Source organism: Taeniopygia guttata, chromosome 10 (assembly GCF_048771995.1).
Source record: "Taeniopygia guttata chromosome 10, bTaeGut7.mat, whole genome shotgun sequence".
NCBI lineage: Eukaryota > Metazoa > Chordata > Aves > Passeriformes > Estrildidae > Taeniopygia > Taeniopygia guttata.
Window position 1 is genome coordinate 9,237,088 of NC_133035.1, and position 24,386 is coordinate 9,261,473.

General features: G+C 39.1%; 1 protein-coding gene across 3 annotated transcripts; it reads left to right on the plus strand.

Moving 5' to 3' along the window:
• Positions 1 to 2,764: 2,764 nt before the first annotated feature.
• Positions 2,765 to 22,961, plus strand: AP4E1 (adaptor related protein complex 4 subunit epsilon 1). Of its 3 annotated transcripts, none has more exons than XM_002196380.7 (21): positions 2,765 to 2,987; positions 3,330 to 3,401; positions 4,261 to 4,384; positions 6,509 to 6,582; positions 7,950 to 8,071; positions 8,856 to 9,015; positions 9,493 to 9,659; positions 10,237 to 10,310; positions 11,282 to 11,404; positions 11,493 to 11,602; positions 11,866 to 12,005; positions 13,268 to 13,380; positions 13,520 to 13,638; positions 14,343 to 14,645; positions 15,190 to 15,304; positions 15,669 to 15,804; positions 16,376 to 16,631; positions 17,365 to 17,943; positions 19,293 to 19,477; positions 20,170 to 20,327; positions 20,768 to 22,961. In XM_002196380.7, exons 1-21 carry the CDS (start codon positions 2,826 to 2,828, stop codon positions 20,947 to 20,949), a joined length of 3,474 nt encoding a protein of 1,157 aa, XP_002196416.4. In that variant the 5' UTR covers positions 2,765 to 2,825; the 3' UTR covers positions 20,950 to 22,961. The 3 variants fall into 3 exon arrangements, with proteins under 3 accessions (XP_002196416.4, XP_072790272.1, XP_072790273.1); XM_072934171.1 differs by having other exon boundaries at positions 2,852 to 2,987; positions 3,334 to 3,401; positions 20,768 to 21,292; XM_072934172.1 differs by lacking the exons at positions 2,765 to 2,987; positions 3,330 to 3,401; positions 4,261 to 4,384 and adding an exon at positions 5,222 to 5,339 and having other exon boundaries at positions 20,768 to 21,292.
• The last annotated feature ends 1,425 nt before the right edge of the window (positions 22,962 to 24,386 follow it).

Below are 24,386 nucleotides of genomic sequence, written 5' to 3' on the forward strand. Positions count from 1 at the left end.
TCCATCCCATTCTGTATTAATTCAACAGTTCATTGCCTGTATAATGTTCTCAATGTAACAAAAACATGGACTTTCTCTCCAGGTACCCTTCCCGATATTTACTTCCATTCCACTCAAACATTTCTCACAGTGCATTGTAAACGTGCATCCATTGCTAAGACTCTACACATTTCTCGTTCAGTCAAAAGTACTGAACAATACAAAAGCAGTGAATATTTTAAACTTGCTAATAGGAAGGTGTCTGTCAAGCACTGAGACCGGAAAAGAAGCTCTAATTAGAGACAACAGTATGAAGAAGGTGCTGTTCAAAACCATGCCTGTTTATGTGATATATCTACACATGGCTTTTGGATACATCTAATTGTGTTCAAATGTGTTTATTTTACAGGATATCCTTCTATTTGTGTGATAAACATTTCAATTTCTGTGAACTCTTTTCTATATTATTTCCCAGATCCATATGGTTTATTTCCTTAGTGCTAAAGTGTCTCCTGTTTTGGCAAGCCTCTCTAACAAGGAATGATGAGAAGGACAGGGCAGGGGCTGGGCCTGATGGTGGGGAGAGAAGAGAATTCAAAACCTGCCATCACTAAAGCTTCAGACACAAATCCTTTCCCTGTTCACGGGCACTGCCAGCCACGAGCTGCAGTTGTGAGCACAGAGCACACTGGCACTGCCCCCTCTGCTTTGGCACACTGCTCCCCCTGCTCCTTGGTGGTGCCCTGGTGAGCCTGTGTGACATGTGACAGATAATACATAATCTCTGCTAATTATGACAAAGTAGGTTTAATCCTCACAGAAAAATGACTGGGTAAGAGTTCTGTATTTGTTTCTCATAACACCTGTTTCATTTGGCATAATTTGCATCATCTACTACTACACACTCCTCTACCCAGTGCAGAGACAACATGGTGAAGAGCACAAGCTCTCCTATTTTGGATTCTATTTTGGCTCATACACAATCAACCCATTTTCTATTCTGGAACTCTTTATTTCCAGCGATGTGAAATGAGCCAGAAAGAATACCACTTGCCTATCAGATGCCAAGAAGAACTCAGAGGAATGACAATTAGAATGTTTCTTTGATGTGAAGAGCAGTTGATATGAAGTGTAGAGGAATAACTGAAATGCAGCTTTTCAGTGTTACTTTTGCAGTTGTTTTATAACCATACTTCAAAGTTTTTCCTCTAGCTGATGAAAAAAGAAGACAGATGAAAGCAGGAAAAAGGCACAACAAGCTACCTTGCCAAGTTTATGCTGAGATGGTAGACATTCCTTACTTCTGTGGATTTGCTTTCTCTACTTTATCTCATATAATGCAAATGATATACTAAATAACACAGTGCTTAAAAGGGAAATAAGTGTTGGAAGAGTTACTGGTGATCTTTATGCAAGGCATTAGGTGTACCTATAATCATCTGACTATAAGTCATGTATTTTGCACATATGTGTGCACTATGAATAGTCCTCTTGATTTCAATGCCATCATCAATTAACCATGCACATGCCTGAGGGTTTGTGCTCTACGAATCATTTTACACACAGCATTTATTTATACACCACCTAAGGCAAAGAGAAGGATTTAAGACTCTAGAACCATGAAAAATAAAATAAAATAAGTCAAAACTAGTGCATTTTGAGCATTTATCCAAGTTCCATCAACTTTACCAGCAGCTTTTCCTATGCTTATTAAATTTACATTTTTGGTCTGCAAAGCTTATGAGTTTTTCATGCTTCTACAATGTAATGTGATGTTTTTACATGAGCAGTTCTTAACTGAAATATTCTTAACCAACTCATTTTGTAAAGTAAACTTTAAAACCTACCAGTCCACATCTTTCCTCTTAGCTTCAAGGAAATGCCCACTTTTAATACTTTTAAAAATAGTGATCTCAGTTTGTTCCTGTTGGGTTTTTCTCTTTTTCTGATAATAAATCAATTTATAGTTTTGAAATTCAGCATGATTTTCTGTCCAGATGTATGTAGGAGACAGAGGGATACCTTTTCATTGGAAACCCATAGCTTGGAAGGGATTATTTCAGTTTCTTCCCCTTTCTAGAAAAAAACCCAAAAACTACCTTTGAACTGATAGACAAGCTTCCTAGTGAAAACCTTCCCAAGAGGACAAAACACTGCCAGGGTTGCGGGAATCACCTCCGATCAGCCCTCTGAAGCGTCTCAGCCACGACAGAGCTCCTGATGCTCCCACCCGCTCTTTAAGAATAGTATTTTTCATAACTGGGAGGTTTAGATTGGACATTTGGAATAATTTCTTCACAGAAAAGGTGATCAGATATTAAATGGGCTGTCCAGGGAGGTGGTGAAGTCACCGTCCCTGGAAGGGTTTAAGGACAATTGGATGGCACTCAGTGCCACCCACGGTCTAGCTGACATGGTGGCGTTTGGTGGACCAGTGGTCTCTGAGGTCTGAACTGCGGGGATTCTGTGACAAGCTGCCACCCGCTGCTCACCGGAACCCCCGCTGAAATGTCTGCGTTCCGTGATGTGACACCGGGAGCCCCCGCGGGCGGCCGGGCCCGGGCCGCGCTCCCTTAGGGCAGCGCCGGGGGCGGGGGCTCCGCGCCCGCCATCCCGTAGGGGCTGCCCCGCTCCGACCGCGCGGCTCCAGCTCCACCTCCCGGCCCAGCCGGGTGGCGGGCGGGGCGTGGGGAGCGGCTCCGCCCCGCCCGGCTCCGCCCCGCCCGGCTCCGCCCCGCCCGGCTCCGCCCCGCCCGGCTCCGCCCCGCCCCCCCACCGTGCCGGCACCGCCTCCCGCCCCGGAAGGGGCCGCCCGGCCCGGCTCTTCCGGGGGCGGTGGGTCCGGCATGAGCGACGTGGTGGAGCGGACGCTGAGCGCCCTGCCCGGGCTGCTGGGGCAGCACGACCCTGGCGCCGGCCCGGGTGGTGCCGGCGGCCCCGGCAGGGTGTCGGCCTCCTCCCGGCTCGGGAGCCTCATCCGGAGCATCACGGCGCTCACCTCCAAGCACGTACGGGCTGCGGGGCCGGGCTGCTCTCCCTTCCCGCCCCAGGGGAGCCGGCGCGGGGCTGGGCCGGGGCCCCGGGCGTCTCCCCTGGGCCGCGGGGCTGAGCTCGGGAGCCCACGATGGGGCCCCGATAACCCCCCGTGTTTGCGGGTGGCCGCGTTGTGCTGCTCTGGGGCACGGGCCGGGCAAGCGCGGCCGCTGTGCTGGAGGCGAGCGGCCCTGCAGAGGCACACGCTGCCCGGAGAGAGTGAGCGGCAGCGCTGAGTTACCGTGTCTCCTCTGCTCCCTCTGTCACGTTTTGCCTGGGAAATCTACGCGAGGTTAAAACAAGTTTCATTTTTCTAGGAAGAAGAGAAATTAATCCAGCAGGAACTAACCAGTTTGAAAGCAACAGTTTCAGCCCCCACCACAACACTTGTAAGTTCTGTTAGTTGCTGCAGGCTGTGGAACAGCACACCGAAGGTGAAGGACAGACTGGTCTCACTCATTATAAGAAAGGTGGATGTGCAGGTTATCTGCATTAGAGATATTTAATCAGCAGCATCAAAAAGTACCAACACATATGGTTTTGAAGCATGGTTAAAATGTTGATAATACTGTGATTCTGATGGATGTGAATAAACTCTTAACAGTATGACTCTACTGTAATTCTGTAGTTTCTGAAGTAATGCAGGCAGCAAAGCTAGGTGATGAGCTGCTTCCATCAAATAATGCTCTTTGCAGGCTAACATTGTTCTTACAATTAGATTGTGCTTTTTGAGAAACTGTGCTTTGTTGTATGCACTATTGTCATGTCTGAATTTCAGGAGATGATGTGTTCTGATTTGAATTAGTTAATACATATGTCAGTCCCATGAGTGAGGATTTTTGAAGGGAAAAATGAAATTTTATCTTGCATGTGTAGCAGAAACCACCCTAAGTCAGGGTAGTAAAAGGTAAAAAATAATTTGTGTTAACAGTGTGATCATCATAATGCTTCAGTTGATTAATATTTTTTATGTCATCATAGTTAATCTGTTGATGACATGCATACTAATCAAAATAAGAACTTTTTTAGGGGCAGAATAGAGGGAGTTCTGCCTTTTTAGCAGAAGTTTAACACTGCTTTGCAGAAGAAATGCATGGCAAAGAAAAAATTGTGACTACTGAGATGTTAGAAAACGTGTGAATTAATGTGTTTCTATGACATAAGGTTCTCTGTTTCAGTGGAGCAACGAAGAAGAGCATAAAACATGTTGGATTTGAAATTTTCAATAAGTTGTTTCTGGTATTTCAGAGACTGATGAAAGAATGCATGGTGAGACTCATCTATTGTGAAATGTTGGGCTACGAGTCTTCTTTTGGATACATCCATGCAATCAAACTTGCACAGCAAGGGAATCTTCTGGAGAAGAGAGTTGGTATGTGCATGGAACTGTAGCCTTTATAATGTTCTCAAACTCTCAGTTTTAAAGTTTTTCAGGATTTATAATACAACCTACTTTAAATGTTCCTCTGTTTTCTTGGTCTTGTTTCATGGTCTGTTACTTTTTGAGATTATTTAAATTCTTCACTTGTGAGGTGCTCTGTGTGTGCTTGCAGCACAGAAGGCAGGGAAATTAATTTATTTTGAATCATCAGTTCTTTCTGTGTTTTGAATTGCGACACCAGTTAACAAATAATTTAAGAGAATATTTGTTAAACACATCAAGCAGAAAATGAATTTCTGTCAGGATCTGGTTTATTTTCCAAGTACTAGTGCAAGGTTAGATGAAGATGGTTCTGTCAGACAAATATTTTATGTTTTGGTGCTTGTATGATTTTTTTTCTTTATTTTAGAAAGAGTTGTAGGGAATGAGGCAAATAGGGAGGCCCTTACAGCATAGAGGCAGAAGTTCTCAAAGAAATCTTGAAGGCTGGTTCAGATTTCTTTGAGATTTCATGGGATTGATATCCTTTCCTGCCAGCGTGGCTATAAACTTGTTTCCAATAGGTGTAGTTTGAAGTATCTGTCAGCCTCTACCATCCAGAGAATTTCCTTGCAGTTGCTGATTCAGCTGCCTAGTGAAGACATTTCTTCTTGTTTGCAGAGAAAATGGTTTAACTCCAAGCAATACCATGTCTGCATGCACAGAAGGAAGGCAGTGTCTTGTGGGATATGCTTGTTTGATATCCTTTGTTTGAATTTCATCTGGATCATCCACTCAAGTATTGGTGTTTCTGAGAGAATCCATTACAAGTGATGAATTAAAGTTGCTTTTCCCTGAGTAATGGAAGTCAGTGTGCAGATGCTCTGCTAGGGATTACGAAATTTTGTCTTCACCAAACCTGGGAAGGCAAGTGATAAGCTGTTTTGAAGAAAACTTTGTGACTTCTGTAAGTTTTGAGAGCCAGTGTATCTTGTTATTAATTAGATTGAGACCTTTCCTTACTAGGGCTCTTTTTGAGAAAAGTTTGGTGAAGCAGCACTTTTTGTTGTTTTCTTTTTAATGTTAATTGCTTAAAGTTCCCTGGACACAAAGTGCCCTTAAGCTTTGATCTGATAAAAGGATGTAAGTGTGTGTGTTTTATTTTTTTGTTTGTTTGTTTTTGTTGTTGTTTTGCAATTATATGTGATATATGAGGGTAATTGTCTCAGTTCTTGGTCAGTATACCAGGGTTTGTATTGAGGAATTGTCAGCTGAGCTGGTCAGGATCACTGACCCCTTTAACCCAGTGTGAGCCTCGATTCAGGAGAGTGAGCTCTCCCTTTGTGTGTGTGCTGAGCTGATCATGGCCATCATCACAAGCAAATAGATCCAGCTGATAGCCCAGCCAGTACAGTTATTTATTTTCAAGTTGTTCATTTTGATCCCCAAGCCCTGTATGAACCAAGAATTCTCTAAAATCTCTCTCTCAAGTACAGTTTTTTCTATAAATTGTAGCATACTCTCCCTACCCCCCACTTAAGTCCTTTAGTTTAAAAGCAGAGAGGGGCCTTGGAGAAAAAAAAGTTGCTGACACATTTATTTTCCTGGTTTTTGGTATGGTTTCCTCATTGTTAAAAAGTAATGTAGGAGTTCTTGGCATAGGATGCTGGATTTACTTTTGTATATTCCAAGTTGAATATAAAATTCCTTTGAAGAGTAATTTTATTATTTGGAAAAAAAAATAACAGCTATAAGGAAGTTCATTCGTGTTGTGTTGTCCAAAAGTAATGGACTTTTCCCTGTGCAGGGAAGACATTAATTTTCCAGAAAATTATTTATAATAGAGTGCTGCTTTTGAATGTTCTTTGGCTGTAAAACTATTGTAATGTGTCTTATTTCTCACAACCTGTGAATTCTTAGCTGTTATTTGTTGAGCTTTACTGCAACTTAAATGTAATTGATTTGCCTGGAAAAAGAGAGTCTTGATATTTAAAACAGGAGCAACTGTTATCCAACAGGGATTTTTTGTTGGGTTTTTGTAACTGAGTTAACTCTTCTTGTGTTACAGATAGTCTTTTTCTGTCATAAAGTTGCTTACTGCTTCAAAATAGTAATGAAGTCTGCTTTCTTTTATAGGTTACTTGGCAGTTTCACTATTTCTACATGAAAATCATGAACTGCTGCTTCTACTTGTGAACACAGTTGTGAAGGTATAGTGTTTTTGTAAAAAAAAGTAAAAAGAAAATCTTACAGGCACAGGAGAGGCTGTTTCCATGTGCCAGGAGATGAGCCAGTGGGGAGGAACACCTGGTTGAACAGAGAGCTTTGGCTGCAGCTTGGTGGGGGGGGCTGTGAGGTGAAAAACTTGGACCAATTCTTCCCTTTTTGTCATTCAACATCTAATTACTTTGATTAGCAAAGACAGTCTGAAATGGCTTTTCCTGCCTTTTTAATTTGATCTTGATGTTCTTGCTCTTGAAACCATACTTTAAATTTCAGAGGTAAGCCATAAACTTTACTTTATAAATGTACCAATTATATACATTCTCAACTCCAGGAGGAGCCATGCATGCATATTGCAATGTTAGCTTCGGCTTTTAGCTGATGGCAAGTGTCTGTTGCCTTCTCTGAGATCATCTGATGACTTTGACAGAAAATGGAAATATATTTTGGAGTACCACTGAAAATCTATTACTGATGTCTCTTGCAAGTAGCAGTTATGACTTATTATAACTCTTTCTTTGTGATGTTTACTTTTTTACTGCAGTAGGCCAAAGTCCCAGAAATTACAGATTGAAAGTGATGGTAGTTTTGTGCTGTGATTGAAAGCTTTTTCATAATATTTAAAAATATAGCTTGAAACTCACAAAGAATTACACCAAAATAAGGATTGAAACTTATCTGGGAGAGATGAATCATTCAAGTTATATCAGCTAGGAATCTCACACATTTAATTTGTTTTGAAAAGTAATTGTAGCCGTCATAAGTTCATCCATTGTTTTGTTTTTTTTAATTTAAGGTCACAGTGAGCCATACCTACTATCTTTGACTGTATTTAGGATAGACTGAGATTGTTAGTTTTGTAGAATGTTACTTGTAATTTGCATTTGCTTCTTAGGAAGTAGATAATATTTTAGTGTACAGGTTGGTAATTGGCAGTATTATTGAGCTTGCTCATTTTCACAAATTCTTTTGGCTAAACCAAAAGCAGTAGACAGAGTATTATTGAATTCTGTGGGAAGTGACTGATCGCCCTGATCCACATAGAGACTGAACATGTTTTTGCAGTCATTTCAGTAAATAAAAATTGATTGTAGCTCTATGTGTTAGTGTTGCACACATTTAAAATAAGAATGTAGTTCTGTAAGACAATTGTGAGGAACTGCCTGTTCTCTCTTCTTGTGGAGGAGAAGAGCCTGATGAGCTCAGTGAGAGCTGGCTCCTCTCAAATGTGAGCAGGATGCTGGCTGTGGGTGGGCTCTAGGGGGATAGGTCCAGCCTGCTTGTGAAAGATTTGGGGGATGTCTGTGCAGAATTTAAAAGTCTAAGGAAAAATTTACTGTCTTTTATGTAACAGGACTTGCAGAGTACTAATCTTGTAGAGGTGTGCATGGCATTAACTGTTGTCAGCCAGATCTTTCCACGGGAGATGATTCCAGCTGTTCTGCCCCTAATAGAAGACAAGCTTCAGCATTCTAAGTATGTATTCATTACACAATTTCAAATGGCCTTGTACAGCTGAGTAACTTAATTTTGTAGGTACTTTTAGTAAACTGGTGTTTCTTCTCAGTTGGTCTTTTCTAGTCGTCACCTTTCAAGATGAATCCTCTCCTTGTGCTTTTTCTTGGATTCTTGTCTCATTCATTTACAGCTTGACTGAGTATTGAATAGGTAGCACATTTTTTCATAGCCAGTGTGGATAGATAAATATAATTGAATTTATTTGCTGGAGTCCTTTTAACCAATATACATGAAGAAGTGTTTGTTGAGTAGGTGGAGAGACAGATCCAGATCCTTGAACTTCACTGTTACTTCTTTCATAAAACTCTTTAGAGAAACTGATAAAGATATATCTTTGGATACCCTTGATTTGTTTGAATTGTAGTTTACTATATCCAATAAAGAGAGGAAAATGCTGTAATTATTGATTCAAAAGGGAATTGCAGAATTAATTAATTCAGTAACTTCTAGACAAGTATTTTTTGGAGCTGCATGTATGACCACTGCAGTTGAGTCATGGCCTAGTTAATTGTTTATTTGGTGGACATTGTTTTAAATCATCAATCTGACATCCATCCCTACTAGGCTTTAAAGTTGGCTTTGTCACTTTCTTGCTTAGGTAGTATTTGCAAAGTCATTTGTTACCAATATGTAAAACACGGGTTCTCATCTTTACAAATCGTGATCTGGGGTCTGGCAAGTTTTTTTGTGAAGTCAAGTACTTTAAATACACTTGTCTTGTTAAGTGTAAATCTCATTTCAGGGAAATTATCCGAAGAAAAGCTGTTCAAGCTTTATACAAATTCTATCTCATTGCTCCAAATCAAGTTCAGCACATCCATGACAAGTTCCGGAAGGCTTTATGTGATAGAGATGCTGGAGTCATGGCTGCTTCTTTGCATATTTATCTGCAAATGATTAAGGTAGGCAAAGAATTAGAGGCATAACTGGAGAGATATTTTTATTTTTTTAAATTTTAAATACACAGCGTGTTCTACAAAGGTTTTGCAGAAAAAAACTCACTTGTAGTAGTTAGAAAAGTTAATTTATTTAGTCGTGTGTTACATTTGATTCTGCCAATCCTTCATTTAGGTGGGCAGATCCACTTCTTCCAGGGTCTGAATGCTCAGCATTGTTGGGTCCTTAGCCGGTGGATCTAAGTCCTACTGTTGGTTAAAGGGAGATTTCCTTATAAGTGTGTTACACCTGCTCCCTTTGCAAATGTGTGAGAAAAGAGCATAGACTAAAGTGAAGAGCATATGGGTGCTGAGGGTTGAGAGTGTGATTTAAAGAAATGATGGCATCAGTAGGTATTTTGATCTTATTCAAGTTGTGGATTATTTTTACTTTTTAGTTGTTGTACTGAAATATTTGAGTTTAATTTCATTTTCATTATGTAGGAAAACTCATCTGGATACAAGGACTTGACTGGGAGTTTTGTAACCATCCTGAAGCAGGTGGTGGGAGGAAAGCTCTCTGCTGACTTCAACTATCACAGTGTGCCAGCACCATGGTTACAAATCCAGCTTTTAAGAATTTTGGGGCTATTGGGAAAAGATGATCCAAGGTAACTGGATTTTTCTCTGTAATTAATAATTTGAAGTGCAGTAACAACCTGCGCCTCATAGACTGTAAGAGGCTTTCAGTGTCGAAATTCTTGCACATTTGTTTTTAACCAAGACAGCAAGCAGAATAATTTCTGTAAAAGTAGCTTCTTAGCTTCTGGATTGTCTAAACAATTGATTGTTGTGGAGTATGATTAAAATGTAATTTAACTGGTACTTCTATTACAATGTTATCAAATAACAGTGAAGGTCTGGAGTAAAGCTGTTTTTAAAAAGTGCTGCTATTTTGTTTTGTGAGGCCCTAGTTGTCTGTGGTCCTTTTCCTATTGACCTGTTTATTTATGCAAGCAGTAAGGGAAGTGTTTTTATTCTTATAATATGGTAAATGTTTCTTTTGAAAGCTTCAAGCATCCTGTTAAATGCCATTTAGGATCATGTTATAGAGCTCTGCTGTGTTATAGCAAATTTGTGATTATGAATAATTTGTTACAGGTTTCAATAATAGCTTTGAACTGTTTGGCAAAATGAGACTACATGCTTTTTAGTGATGGAATTAATTGTAAATATTTTCTTAAATAGGACAAGTGAATTGATGTATGATGTTCTAGATGAATCTTTAAGAAGAGCAGAGATTAATCATAATATTACATATGGTGGGTAAGGTTATTTTATGTAATTATCAATATTTGAAAGGATAGAAAATGAGTAGTTAATTATGCTAAAGTAATTAACACAGTACTTTTAAAAAATCTGGTTATAGTCTTAACATTAATTGTATTCTCAAGTGTCCAACTAGTAAATAGTAGCACAAATTATGCATTGCTGCACAGCATTAGATTTTTTATCATTGAAGTAAAACACATCTATATATGGGTAATTCTGTTTGGCTCAAAAGCCTTTATCCTGTGTTTGCATTGACCCTGCCCTTAAATACACATAGTCAGCTGCTTCATGAAAGCTTTTATTGGACATTGTTTAAGTTGAAATAAGCAATAAGAGAAAATCCTCCTGATACATCTGTGTGGTAGAAATGCTTCGATTTCACTGCCCTGAGTTCAGTGACTGTGCTGCCTGTGAAAGGATGTCTTTGGCACATGTCTCAATTGAAAATTTCTAAAACATAGCAGAAGGTTCATTTTGGTGAGAGTTCATGGTCATCTGTACAAAGCTGTTGGGTTTTTTTCTGGTTTTGTTTCTGTTTTGATTTTTCATTGGTTCTTTTTTTTTTTTTTCTCAAAAATATTCTTGGGATGATTTTGGCTGTTGGTAGCAGCTAAGAAATGGTATGAGTTACCAAAAATAATTTGTCTCAAATCCTTTATAGTTGCTTGTTGGCTTTCTGAAGACTGTCCCAGTCCAATACCTTGAGCAGCTGTAAGAGACTTCAAGGTTGGAAGAACTTTAAGGACAGAAAGTTGTATGCAGGGGCTAATTAAAACATGAATGTACTAAAGAAGCTAGACTTTTACCTGCTTTTCCTTATGTCAGATGGTACTCTCTGGTTAGATTCAGTGGGAGTGGGATAGCACTGCCAGTCCTTGAGAAACACTGAGCTCGTTTGTTAAAAATTTTGTGTTACAGAAGTATTCAATACACACTAATTATGCATCTTCTCCTCCTGCAGCCATCTTGTTTGAATGTGTCCAAACAATTTATACCATTTATCCCAAATCGGAATTACTTGAAAAGGCTGCCAAGTGCATCGGAAAATTTGTTTTGTCACCCAAAATTAATTTGAAATACTTAGGTAAGGATACCTGATTTCATTATGCTGTCTTTAATTTGGCCATAGTGGTAGCATTGCTTTGTATCACTTGCAATCACTTTCATTCCAGGTTTAAAGGCTCTGACCTATGTTATCCAGCAGGATCCAAGCCTGGCACTTCAGCACCAGATGACAATAATTGAATGTCTGGACCATCCAGATCCCATTATTAAGAGGGAGGTCAGTGAATTTCTAAATGTTAAAAATTAAGGTAATTATTAAGGTGGGAGATCAGTTTTATAAAATGAGTAGTGTAAAAATGTTATGTTTCCATAATTGTGAGAGAGCAGTTACAAACACTGTTAATGTGACAAGCTGTGTACAGAAGCAGGGTATTTCAGTTAAGAATAGTTGCTCAATTTGGTGTGCCAAAGCTGCTGTTTTGCTGCTTCTTTTTTTGAGTCGTCAGAACTAATTAATTTTTTTTGTGCTTTCTCTTTCAGACTTTAGAGCTTCTCTATAGGATTACAAATGGGCAGAATGTAACTGTCATAGTCCAGAAGATGCTTGACTACTTAAAAGAAGGCCAAGAAGAATATGCTATCATCAGCTTAGTTGGAAAAATAGCAGAACTAGCTGAGAAATATCCTTTTATTTTTCTGAACTAGCTGAGAAATATCCTTTTATTTTTCTGAAACTTTGAAGTCAGAGCTCAGGCACCTGTAGCATTGATACCTATCAAAGCATCTCTCATGATCTTGTGAAGTAGGAAGTGTTAGAGCTGTGCTTCCCATCCTTTCAAATCCAAAGGAAGTATGCAAAAGAAAGCACATAAAAATGACTACAGTGTTTTTTATGTTTCACTGAGAGAAACTAATTGCACACAAATTTTGGCTTTGGAGTTTAGCATTAAAACCTTGTGTTTTAAATTCAAACTTTGAAGTCTTATACCACTGCATAGAGAGAGATGTCTCACTGCTGCTTGAAGTGCTGTTCTGTAATTGTGGGATTGATCTTCCCTGATAGAACTCTTCATTGGTGAATGGATTTTCAGAACAGCACACTTTGATAGAACTAAAGAAAAGATTTGTTTTTAAAAAAGTGCCATAAAAGATGAAAGTAATGATTAGGGATTTGGTTTATGATGGGCATTACTATTAGATCTGCCACTGCCTGATTTCTGTATGTGTTTTTGTCTGATATCTTGAGTTGTAAGCTTTTGATAACAGAGAGCCTTATCCTTTTTGTGCAGTGCTTGGCATGCAGTGCTGTACTAAAAAAAGCTCTGTTGTCCTGCAGTATGCAAAAATGAATGCAATAACTGAGATTTCTGTGCTGTTAAAAATTTCCATTCATTAACTGTGTGTTTTCAGGACTTCTCTGAGAGAAGGCAAAAGCCAGCTTTCAAAGTTAGCAAAGGTTGATCAAAAATTAAATATATTAGAAAAAACAGTGAGGATTTATGTGGAGTGCTTCAAAATGTCTCTGTAAAGTTGATAAATCAACAGCAAAGCACTGCTGAAAAGAACTGGTTTTTTGTCATTGATCAAGTGGTGCTGGGTAAACAAAAGATTATCTGGAAGCCTAGCACAGGACAAATGTGAGCTTAAAATAGAGTAGAACAAATGTGAACATATCTGTTCCTAATGTGTGAGGCCTGCATAAACTCAACTTTTCCAAAAGAGTATCTTCAGACTTTTTAACTGGTCACCAGTTTTCATGATGTTTACAAGAAACACTTCCCAAAAGATACAGGTATATTTCCTCTTCAGTTAAGTGGAGCTGATATTTGCCCATCAGATCCCCAACTTCCTGGGGAGATCGTGCTGAGCATTCCTCTGGAAAAACACTAAAAAAGAAAGAAAAAGTTATGCCTTAGCATTTCATTCCTTAACATCTGGACACGTATGCCCCTAACAATGAGTGGTTCATCCAGACAATGAATGCTGTGTTCTCAGTTGGAGGTGATGTTGTGCATTCTGATATCCCAAACAACTTCCTGAGGCTGTTGGCTGAAGGTAACTCCCCACATGCTTTGTGGAATTAGACATGTTCCTTGATAATCTGGGTTTGTTCTCTTTTCTTAAAATGTACTTTGAAATATTAGGTAGGATATGTTATTTGTGTTTCACAGGAACTGTGCTGTTTTCTGTCTAGGATTTGATGATGAAAAGGAAGATCATCAGCTACGGATGTATGCAGTACAGTCTTATTTGGCATTACTTGAGGAGGAAGATAAATTGTATCCACAGAAATTCCTTCAAGTAATGAGTTGGGTAAGGTAGAGACTCGGTGAGAATTCTATACACAGATTTGAAGAAGCTGTCAAAGGTGATAATGTTTTTGATAAATATTTATTAAACTTTAGTTTTCAGTCACTTATACTTAAAGTCAAGCTAACATGCTGAAATTTATTTTAGTGACTTCATTGGTGACTGAGCACTATTAACTTGTGGTTTGTGGAAAAGCTGACTTGGTCCCTTTTATGCAGGTGACTGTTGGAATGGCTTAGCAGCCCTGAATCCGACTGCATACTGAGAGCCTTTCTGTCTTCATCCAAATTAGCCAGATGTGGTTGTGAAAAGCTCTTATAGCCCTGCAAATGACTGGTCAGGTGCTGTGCTGGTGTTACCTGATACCTGGGGAAGCTTCAGCTCCCATCCAAGGGAGAGGCTGCAGTTTGAGGAGATGGTAGCTTGTCATGGCCTAGTTATGTTTAGCTTTCTTTTCAAGACAGTTATTTGATTATTAAAAAGCCAAAAGTTGGAGTCTGTTGAGGTGAACACAAAGGTCACTTCAACCCTTTGACATGTGAAACACAACATGGTAACGAAATAACTTGGAACATGTTTAAATAATAGTTTCTTGAATGTGAGGTGGATGTATTGTTTTATTGGATTTATTTATTTAATACTATATTCCAATTTCAAAACTGAGAGCACTGCTCTAAATGCATATTTTGTCTGTTCTTTGTGAATAGGTGTTGGGAGAATATTTCAGTCTTGTTACGGATGTTGATCCAGAAGATATTTTGACAAAGCTGCACAGCCTGCTGAAGAAGACTTTTGTTACTTCTGAAACTAAAGCGTGGATAATGGCTGCAGTCACCAAGATAGCATCACACACTTCCTGCTCAAAAACAGTGGATGAACTAATCCAAGAACTCAGCAGCTCTCTGGATACATGCCTGAGACAGTATGCCTTTGAATTGAAGTATCTGTGTGAAGACAAAGCTCTGATGAAAAGCTTGCTTCCATTTGATGCTAGCTGCAGTGACCTGGTGGTAAGACACACTCCACGTTCTTTTTCGTGAACCTCTTTGGAGTCCAGGGAGATGAATATTTTGGTGAAAAGGTATTTCCAAAATGAATGATATTTGCAGTTCTCACTGGGTGCAAGTCTGCTTAAAGTGAGTTTTCAGACACACTTTTTCAGGCATATGGGATGAATCACAGTGTTCTGTACTGAAAGATAAAGAACCATGGTGTTCTAGTTAAGTAAGCTGGAGTAGCTTTTAGCAAAATTATCATTTCATACACTGGTTTAAGCTGTCTTTTGTTTTTTCCAAAGATGAGGTAGGCCTGCTTTAATACTGCTTTTGAATTCAAAGGGTTTGCCTCCTATTTAAAAACTACTGATTTTGACCAAGAAATTTCCACAGTAAATGAGGGAAAAGAGTCTGTCTATATAGCATCGTAACTGGTAGATATGGGAGATGTGACATGGAGATCCTGATTGCTGATAAGACACCATATTCTTCTGGTAACATCTGGCTCACATAGCGCAAATATTTTCATTTCCTTTTCATTCCTTTACATTCTGTGTAGGTAGATGCTTCCTTATCTTTTCTGGATGGGTTTGTGGCTGAGGGACTTGGTCATGGTGCAGCACCATATAAGCCTCATCACCAGAGACAAGAGGAGAAACTCTCTCAGCAAAAAGGTGACAGTTAACTGCATTTATTTAATACTGGTAAATTATTTGAGAAGTATTAACAATTGAAGTGTACAGTTAATTTATCTTCTTAAAATAATAGTATCACAGCGCAGCTCTTGTCTGTAGACAAGATAAGTTCAACTTAGATTTTAGTTCCACCTTTGTCTAGCTGATGTATATAGATTGTTGTTCTGTAGGTGAGAAAGTCTTACTGTAATCCTTGCTGATCTAGAGGATTTGAAATTTATGGGTATTATTAAAGTGAAAGCCTGACAAGACCAGCAGTACAGGGATATCTGTTTTCAGAAAATAGATTAAATTCTTACTTTTTTTATGCCTCCTTGTAATTTTAAAATTGTTTGTCTTGCAGCTCTGAATTTTGAACCTTACGGATTGTCCTTTACTTCAAGTGTGTCCTCATCTGGAGTCACTGGCAGACAGTCCCCCACTGGTTTATCTTTTGGCTCTGATATATCTGGGAATAGTGCTGAGACAGGGCACAAAGAGTGAGTTAATTTGTGTTTGAAGTGAAGTACATTTAAGCTTCTGCTCTTGTCATTATCATGGGTCTTTGTTGCTTCATTGCATGGAACTAGCAGGAATGCAGTTGAACTTGGAAACCTCTATCACATAAGAAAATCAGGTGGGGCATCTGTGCAATAAGTAGGAAAAGCAGCTGATGTGGTCAGACTCTGCCACTTTCTTCACAGACTGCAGTTGAGGTGATAGTGCAGTAAAATTGGGGCAGGGTTGCCTGATGATTACATTGTTTACTATTTTTTCTGCCGTCTTTTTTTTTTCCTAAAGATAAAAGTGAGGCTAAGGTTTGCAGTGTAAGATGCTCCTTTTATTTTTAGTTCACTACACGTTAATTCCATATCCATAGTTTCATACAAATTAATAACTTCATTTATACTCTGCAAACTGGGAAGCAGGAAACCTTTCCAAAATCTTTGTATTTCACTGCTCAGTCTTGTCTGTCAAAGCACCAAAGTAGTGGATGGTGTTTGAGTGTTGGCATATTTTAATGAACATCTTCATATGGCTGATCCTCCTTCGTTTTGTTTGCCTTTTTAGGACAAATACTCTGAAACTTGAGGGAGTACGCAAGCTGTGGGGAAAAGAAGGTTACCTTCCAAAGAAAGAAAATAAAATAGGGAAGGAAAATGAGCAAGAAACAGTGCCTTGTGAGAGCTTATTAGCAGGGGAAGTGGGGGAACCTCCTGCATTGCAGCCTGATCAAGGTGCCAGCCTGTCTGAGGAGGACAAAGAGAAGCAGCAGTTAGCATCAACTTTGTTCATTGGGCTGGGATCGAGTGCTGGTGTCAGCCTGGTAAGTGATTCTTTTGAGACTTAACAGTTTAAAGTTTACATATGATCTTATTTAAAATAACAGATACTTGTATGAAAATGGAGATCAAATTAGTGATAAGACAACCCCACCCCCAAAAGTCATTGAAAAACTATTGAGAATGGCTTTTGCAGTGTGGTATTTTATTGAAACCTGAAACAGCTTGATGAAGCAACCTCTGAGGCAGATGTGATTTGGTAACTGGAATTTTCCTCTGTTTACATGTTGTGCTCCAAGTTTTAGTGTTGGTTTTCCTGAACAACTGTTCCTTGACCCAGCCTTGTAGAACTGTCACTATTCATTTGGATGTAAAGCTAGAATTTGACACTCTATGTCAAGGCCATTTTTAATTTGTGTATGGTAGTATGTGGAACATAAAAGAATTCACTATTAGGTAATATTTTAATATTAGGTAATCAGCTCAAATCTTGCCACCTAGCACTGGTTAACTAGATACTACCTTTGCTTAGTCTTTAATTAGAGCTTTTAGTTTGTTAAGAGAATCTTGAGTCATTCTTGCATTATAAGCTAATTCAGTACTCTGTAAGAGATACAGCAAACCCCTGGATCCATTAAAATGTTTGGAATCTGTTTGTATTTGTAATCTGTTTTGGTTCCTTGGTCCTTCCTCACCTCCTCACTGCATGCTATTTAGCAGTAACACAGCTGGTTCCTAGGAACTTTTCCACCCATTTTTTTTCTCTTTCCTTTTCAGATGGGCAAAGCAGACACAGCTACTCAGAAGTTCAAAAGGAAATCAAAGATAAATGAAGCTCAGCAGTTGAATGAGGAGGCATTAGACTTCCAAAACAGTGCTGCTTCAGATTTTGGTCCCTTACTTGATACAGTACCTATTAATGTGGAAGACTCTGAGGGAAGTATGCACACGAGGTTAAGGAAAGCCTCCCCTTGTTCTTCAGATATTGTAGAAGACAATTTAGCATTTGAAACACCTCAGTCTGTCAGAAAATCTGTGCTGGATCATAGAATTTCAGCTAACAGGCTGTCACAGTCATCTTTGTTTGCTGATAGCAATATTGAAATTTTTCAGCCTTCTTCAAGTGCTCAGTGTGAAAGTGCCAGTGAAGCACCATTGGTCCCTTCCTTACCAGAAGAACTTGAAGAGCTTCCTCACTCTGAAGTAGTGAGACTTTGTCAGAGTGATGCCTTAGCTCTGCATTTATGTAAGGTGTGGACAGATGACTCTCTGTTGCTCATTGTTTTTGTTTCAAATGAAACCACTTCTGCACTTCATGCTGTGAACTTAGTGTTTGAAGAAACAGAACACTTTCAGGTGAGAAACTTGGTTTCCATTGTATTTTAAATTCACTTGGAACTGCTTGCTTTTTGCTTGCATTTAACTGTGCAGTGTTTGGTTTAATGTGACAGCCATGCCTTTTTCCAAAGTATTTCCTTAAAACCTGTGGTACACTTGTTACACGTAGTTTTAAAAGGAGGTGAAAGAAATCTCACTATAAACTTACTGTTACTGGGTGTAAAAGTTAGCCTCTCACTTCTTCAATTCACCTTGATCCTGTTTGCCTCTGTGTAATGAATATGTGTGTTTTTCCATTCTAAATGCAAAGACTAAACCAAATGCAAACCTCACTGCTTCTGCATGGAGTGGCATGACTTGAGTTCACCTCACTGTGTAGCTCTGTTTTCTGTGGGTGTGGCTATTGTGCTTATGCATTCAATTGTATTTACCTGATAAGCAAATATGATGCTTTCCTGACACCAAATTTATGTAAGCTTATTTCATTTTTTTTTTCAAAGACATCAGTCATGGTTCACTCTCATGCATTTAGTTGAGGGTGCAGAGGGGTTGATCAGTTTATTTTTTTACATTGGCTACATTAGGGACTTAAATATGATTGGTAAAGGCATGTTATAGTCATAATTAAGCTTTATTTAAATATTTGGAAAGATATTTAGGAATTGCCAATTGATTGATCTATGCACAGATTTTGCTTTAAAGAAGTACAGAATTAGTAAACAACTCACCAAGTGATAACAGGATAAAAATAATTAAGCGGATTGTTTCTTTTAGAATTGAATTACTTAAGGAACTGCTAATTGGTTATGGAGTCCCTTTCCTTTCCATTTCTGACTTGAATCAAACTTGTCATGGCATTGATAGAGAGTGGGCATCTCTTGTCTAGATTTTTCTTGTAATTCACTTAAATTCCCACCCAGACCACCACCACAGAATTTCTGTTACCAGTTTGTTTGAAGATCCAGGGACTGTTGAGTAATCTAGAAATCCTCCTTTTTATTAGGGATGTTTTCTCAACTTCTTGCTTTTGGTGTATAGCTTGATGTGATGCTGCTTGCTTGTATATTAGTTTATGTTGGTCTGAGCTACAGAATTCATGTTCTTGGTGCAGTTCTTTGGAGCTGGGAGAAGCCAATTGTCAGAGATCAATTTCACTGGTGCTGTAGATCTCATAGAATGTTTGTCAGTGTTAATGATTGATTTATCCATGAGGGCTGAGATATGGTAGCTCTGTTCACTTGTCAAGTACTCCAAGAAAAATCAACAGAAATAAGAGGCGCTTACACAGTTTTATAGCTGTATCTGAATCACTTGCACAACTTGACAGCAAGACTTACATCCTTTATTCCTTTTACGACATTATATAGATTTTGGAGAGTGCCACCCTCCAGTTTCCTGTAATTGAAGCTCAAAGTGTGGAACATTGCCAGAAATGTGTGAGGATGAACAAAGTCTGTACAAAGGCAATTCTTCCTGGCTCTGTTAGTTACCAGTCAGAGATGGAAATTCGCCTTGAATTTTCAGTAACTTTATCATTGATGGACTTCATCAGGTAAATAAAATAAGCTGCAGTTTTCAAAAACACTTGTATACAGCTCAGTAGTAGACAAGGGTAGGATGATTTGGGTATTGACTTTGAAAATATAAGGCTTAACCTTGAGCAGCTAGTTCAAATCTGAGATGGCTGGTAAAGATAATAAAGGATTGTTTAACACTTGCAAAAAAGGGGTAAAGTTCCAGCAAGTACAAAAGCAGGGAGAATATTGACTGTAACTGTTTTTGAGGAGGTTAACAGAACAGAGAACAGAAGGACATGATGCTTTAAAATGTGGCATAATGTAAGCATGTCAAGGGGAAACAGGTGGTTTGAATGCAGAAACTAGAACATTGTATGAAAAGGTTGACAACTTTTGCAGAGGAAGAAAAAAGCTCATTCTTTTAATTTTTGAACACTGCATTTATTTTAGGAGTAGGAAAAAACAAGTGTCCTTTGTCCAATAGACTTTTCTTTTGAAGTGAAATTTGAAAATTAATTTTTTAAAATTTAGAAATCTAAAGCAAGGCATGGAAACATTTTTTAAATGTTAAGCTGGAAAGAGGAGAGTTTTGATTAGACTAATACATATTTACTAATTGTGTGTCTATTGTCCAGTTACTTTCATATACAGGATTTTTTTGAGACCAAAGATATTCAGATTTATATATATATCATTTGGTTAAGAAATGTGGTGAACTTCCTTTTAGGCCAATGGAAATGACTACAGAAGACTTTGGGAAGCTGTGGTTGTCTCTTTCCAATGATGTGAAACAAAATATAAAAATGTCATCTTGCCAAGATTCCTTTCCAGCAGCCCTGGATACGCTGCAACAGAAGCTGAAACTGCACAGAGTTGATGTTATAGGTAAGAGAAAGTACACTGTAGGGTTGCTCACAGGATAATTTGACCCAGGAAAAGCTGGAGGAGAGTGTCTTACAGGTTAAGGGAGGGAATGTTTGGGAGCATGGAAAACAAGGGATTGGTGTCCCATGGACTTCATTTGCCTCACTCAGGGGTCTGTGGGAAGGTGATGTACAGGTACAAGTGTGCAGCAAACAGTGGATTTTGCAAAGGAGAAAACTTCACTGTGGAAGAGTTTTGGTTAGGACAGAAAGGGAATGAAGCTGTATGACAAATACAAAGCTGGGATTTTGGCATGATTTGTGGTGATGTGTTCCATGAGTTAGAGGTAAGAGTAGGGGAAAAGAGCAGACTTGGAATGTGACTGAATCATTTTCTATCAAGTCTGCTATAGCAGTTGTTGCTTGCTGATTGTTATTTCATTTTTTCCTGTGGTCTCTCAGGGAATGAGGGAATCCTGGCCTGCCAGCTCCTTCCATCTGTGCCCTGCCTGCTGCACTGCCGTACTCACTCAGGGATGCTGGCCCTGTGGTTCAGGTCCCCTAGTGCTGCTCTTCCAGATGGATTGCTCTATCAGTGTCAGAAGGTGATGGAGGAATCCTCAGAACAACAGTGCCTGCCTTAATCTGTTTGGTGTGTGAAAGCAAGTCAAAGATTCATACAGTTGCACAGATAATTACCAAAGCTAAACTAAGATACTGCTTCTTCAAGTATTAAAAGTTTTCTTCCAGCTGGCAATGTCCAAGTGGACTTGTGGGGGAAAATGGTGACCTAAATTACCCCTGCAGAAACATGCTCAGGACTGTACAGTACATTAAAGTATTGTTACCTGTGTAAGTGAAATGTATATTAATTTTGTTGTAAATGACTGAAAGTATTTATTTTTATTACACAGCTTTTATAGATGCCAACACTTATTCTTCATGGCAACTACTAAATATGATTTTGAAGAAAACATATTTCCATTATGAGGTCTGACTTGATCAGTTATTTAATTTTATTTTGATAATTTTTCTAAAGCTATTATTAAGCACTGCTGGCAACAAGACCCATATTAGTAGTTATATAAAATGTAGCAACAAACGCATGGTTTTAAAACAGTTAAAAGATTCTAGGGAGCAAAACACTTCCCATGATCTTTGATATTTACCATGGAAGGGATAACATCTAAATAGGTTTTTGATAGGACTCAGGCATGTGAAATTGTTTGGAAGCACCTCCTGGGGGATTAGCTAAAGCCCTTCAGGTTAGTTCCTGTCTGCAGTTCTTCCTGCCCCACAGTTCAGTCTCATTCCCTTTCCATAGGGGTCTGTGACAGTCCCTGAGTATTTGTGCCTGTCTAAGATGAAGTTCATGTGGGTCAGCTGTGAGATGGCTGAGCCAGGGGCACTTGGCTGGGGACATGTTCACTCCCTGATTGTTGGGTAGTGAACATGTCCATGCCTTCCAGTCGACCCTATGAATTTAATCTGGCCAAGATCCCTGAAAATTCACAAGGGGAAAGCTTCCATTTATTTTTACTTATAATTATTTTTAGCCTCGTTATGACTCATCAAATGTCTGACTTGCAGAGATGTGGCTGTGTTGTGTGTGCATGCCTGGGAACTGCAGCAAGGCATGAGGGATCAAATCAGAGCAGCAAATGTGGAAAATGTGTCTGAGCAGATTGTCTCCTCCTCCTGAAGTAACCTCACAATCTTGAAAATCCAGCAATCTTAATTTATTTAGATGCTAAATGAAAAATAGTACTGGTTAGTATTTATAGCTGGTTATGTTTTCTATTTAAGCATCCAAGATTGTACACACAGTTCAGACAGGTACAAGGGGATTCTGTGATGGAGTTCTCTACTTTGTGTGTTTAATAGTAACAAGGAAACTCTCATGTCAGCATTACTGATTCTCACCTGATAAGCACTGGTTGTAAAGGAAAATAAAGTATTTTACTTCGATGTTTTGGTAAATGTTCATGAAATTGTTGTAAGAATGTTATTGTGCTGATAGCAATTTTTCTTTTCAGTCAAGCTACTTGTGTTACCACAAGTATAACCATCCAAGCAAAGTTCCTTTTTTATTGTTGTTTCAGTACCCTCTTCCTGGGGAATTTAAAGTGCACTGAATGTGTAAATATATTTAATGTTCTGCATACTTAAATGTTTACTTGGCACTTCAAGGCAGTTTATATAAATGAAAACTGGTTTATAGTGGAATAATTTCCAGCAGATGGTTTCCCTGCTGGTAAATCAGACTTGTGTTATGCAATTGGACTTCAGTAATTATAGGAACTCTTGATACAAATTTCTGTTTGTGGCCTATGCATTTAAACCATTTCAGCAAGGAGATGTTCGATGTACTGGTGTTTAAAGAACTGCAAAGACAACAATGCCTTCTGTGGTTAATGTAATGTTCTCTGTAACCTTTCTCACTGTATGAATAGTGTATGTTAAGGTGTCAGCATTCTGATTCTAATTGCTTTATGGTATCATCACTTAAAGGAGTGTGCTGGCAATTGTACCTGTGTTAGTCATTATTTTTGGATTGCCCAGCAATCCAAACTGGTCAGACCAAACTGGTCTGAATCTGTCACCATATTTGCATTTCTTGCAGTTTAATAAAATTCAGTTTTATGAAAAAAAAAAATTGATACTTGTTAAACCTTCTTTTCCATCACATGTAGCAGTGTTTCTGTATATTAAGAACTAGTTTCTCTGTTAACTGTTTCTCTTTGCATCTGAATAGTGAAACATCACAGAAGTCTTGAACCCATTAATAATTTAAATGTCTTGTTTCTCAGTTGGAGATATCAAAACATTGAAGGACTACACTTTTTAAGCAGCAGTGTGTGCCAGCTCACATTATCCAGTCCTTTTTTGGAGTACCAGAGTGTGATTTTGTTTTTAGGCATCACAGGAGATTTCAGTATTTCTGAAAATACTGAAATGCAGAAATAGTATATTTAAGTTCAGTGCAAGCACAAGCCAGTGCTGTGGAGCTGGGAGCTTGGGCAGTGTGACATTGGCTGAACTGAAGGTGGCTGCAGCGCTGAGCTGAGCCATGAGGCTGTTTGGTGTAACAGAGCTGCTGCTGTGTGCCAGGAGCCCTGGAGAAGCTCCAGGGTTAACATGTCAGCATTTCAGTGCTGGCAGTCCTGATCTTGAGCATCCAGTTGTCTCAGGAACAGAACTGCAGAGGTAACTCTGCAAAGGAGTATTATTCCATCTAGTTCTGTATTGAAAGTCCCTTGTGAGTAGCCATCCATAGTGTTAAAATTACTTTTCTTTGTGACTTGGTTGATCTTGAAGGATGCACCTGTGTTCCAGGAAGGGAGATGAGGTGCAGAGAGGCAGGCTGGAAGGAAGAGAGCACATGGGCAGTTTGCATGCAGGAGTTGGTTGAGGAGGCAGCCAGAGGCCAGTCAGTGTGTTCTGACCATGCAGGGCTGGCAGGTTAACAGGGACTGCACCAACCCCTGGGTACCGGGGGGCCTCGCTGTCCTACTGCCCTGTGAGTTCTGCACGTTTGGGAGTCAGCAGGAAAGTGATTGTATTGGATCCATATTTCAACTCTTTTGTCAGCTTCTGCCTCCTTACCCCAAGTATTTTCAGGCTTTTTACTGAAACAAACACTTTGGTAGGAAAACTGGAGGAAGTGCTACATGGCAGTATGAGGCAGGATGTTTTCTTAGATACAGACTAAATCTGTTGGATTGTATTACTTTCTGCTAAGTATTCCCAAATCCTCATTCTGTAAGGACCCAAAAGAGTAAATTTGTGTAATGGATGGCAGCATCTTGAGGTTTTCCTATACTTGCAAGTAGCTCATAAATGGCATTGATGGTTTCTAAGTATTGGAAAAGTGTTTATCTGCTGTAGAGTCCCACCAGTAGTTTTTCATCATAAAAAACTGTATTATCTTTTTCTGTGTGGGTAAGACTGTGTGTGGTCTTTTTCTGGCATTGATTTATGTAAAAACAAAAATAGACCTGCTTAACTCATCCAGTTAAAATCTGCTTTTTGCATTTCTGTTGCTGTGGTGCAACTTAATTGTGCTTTTTTTGCTTGGTTC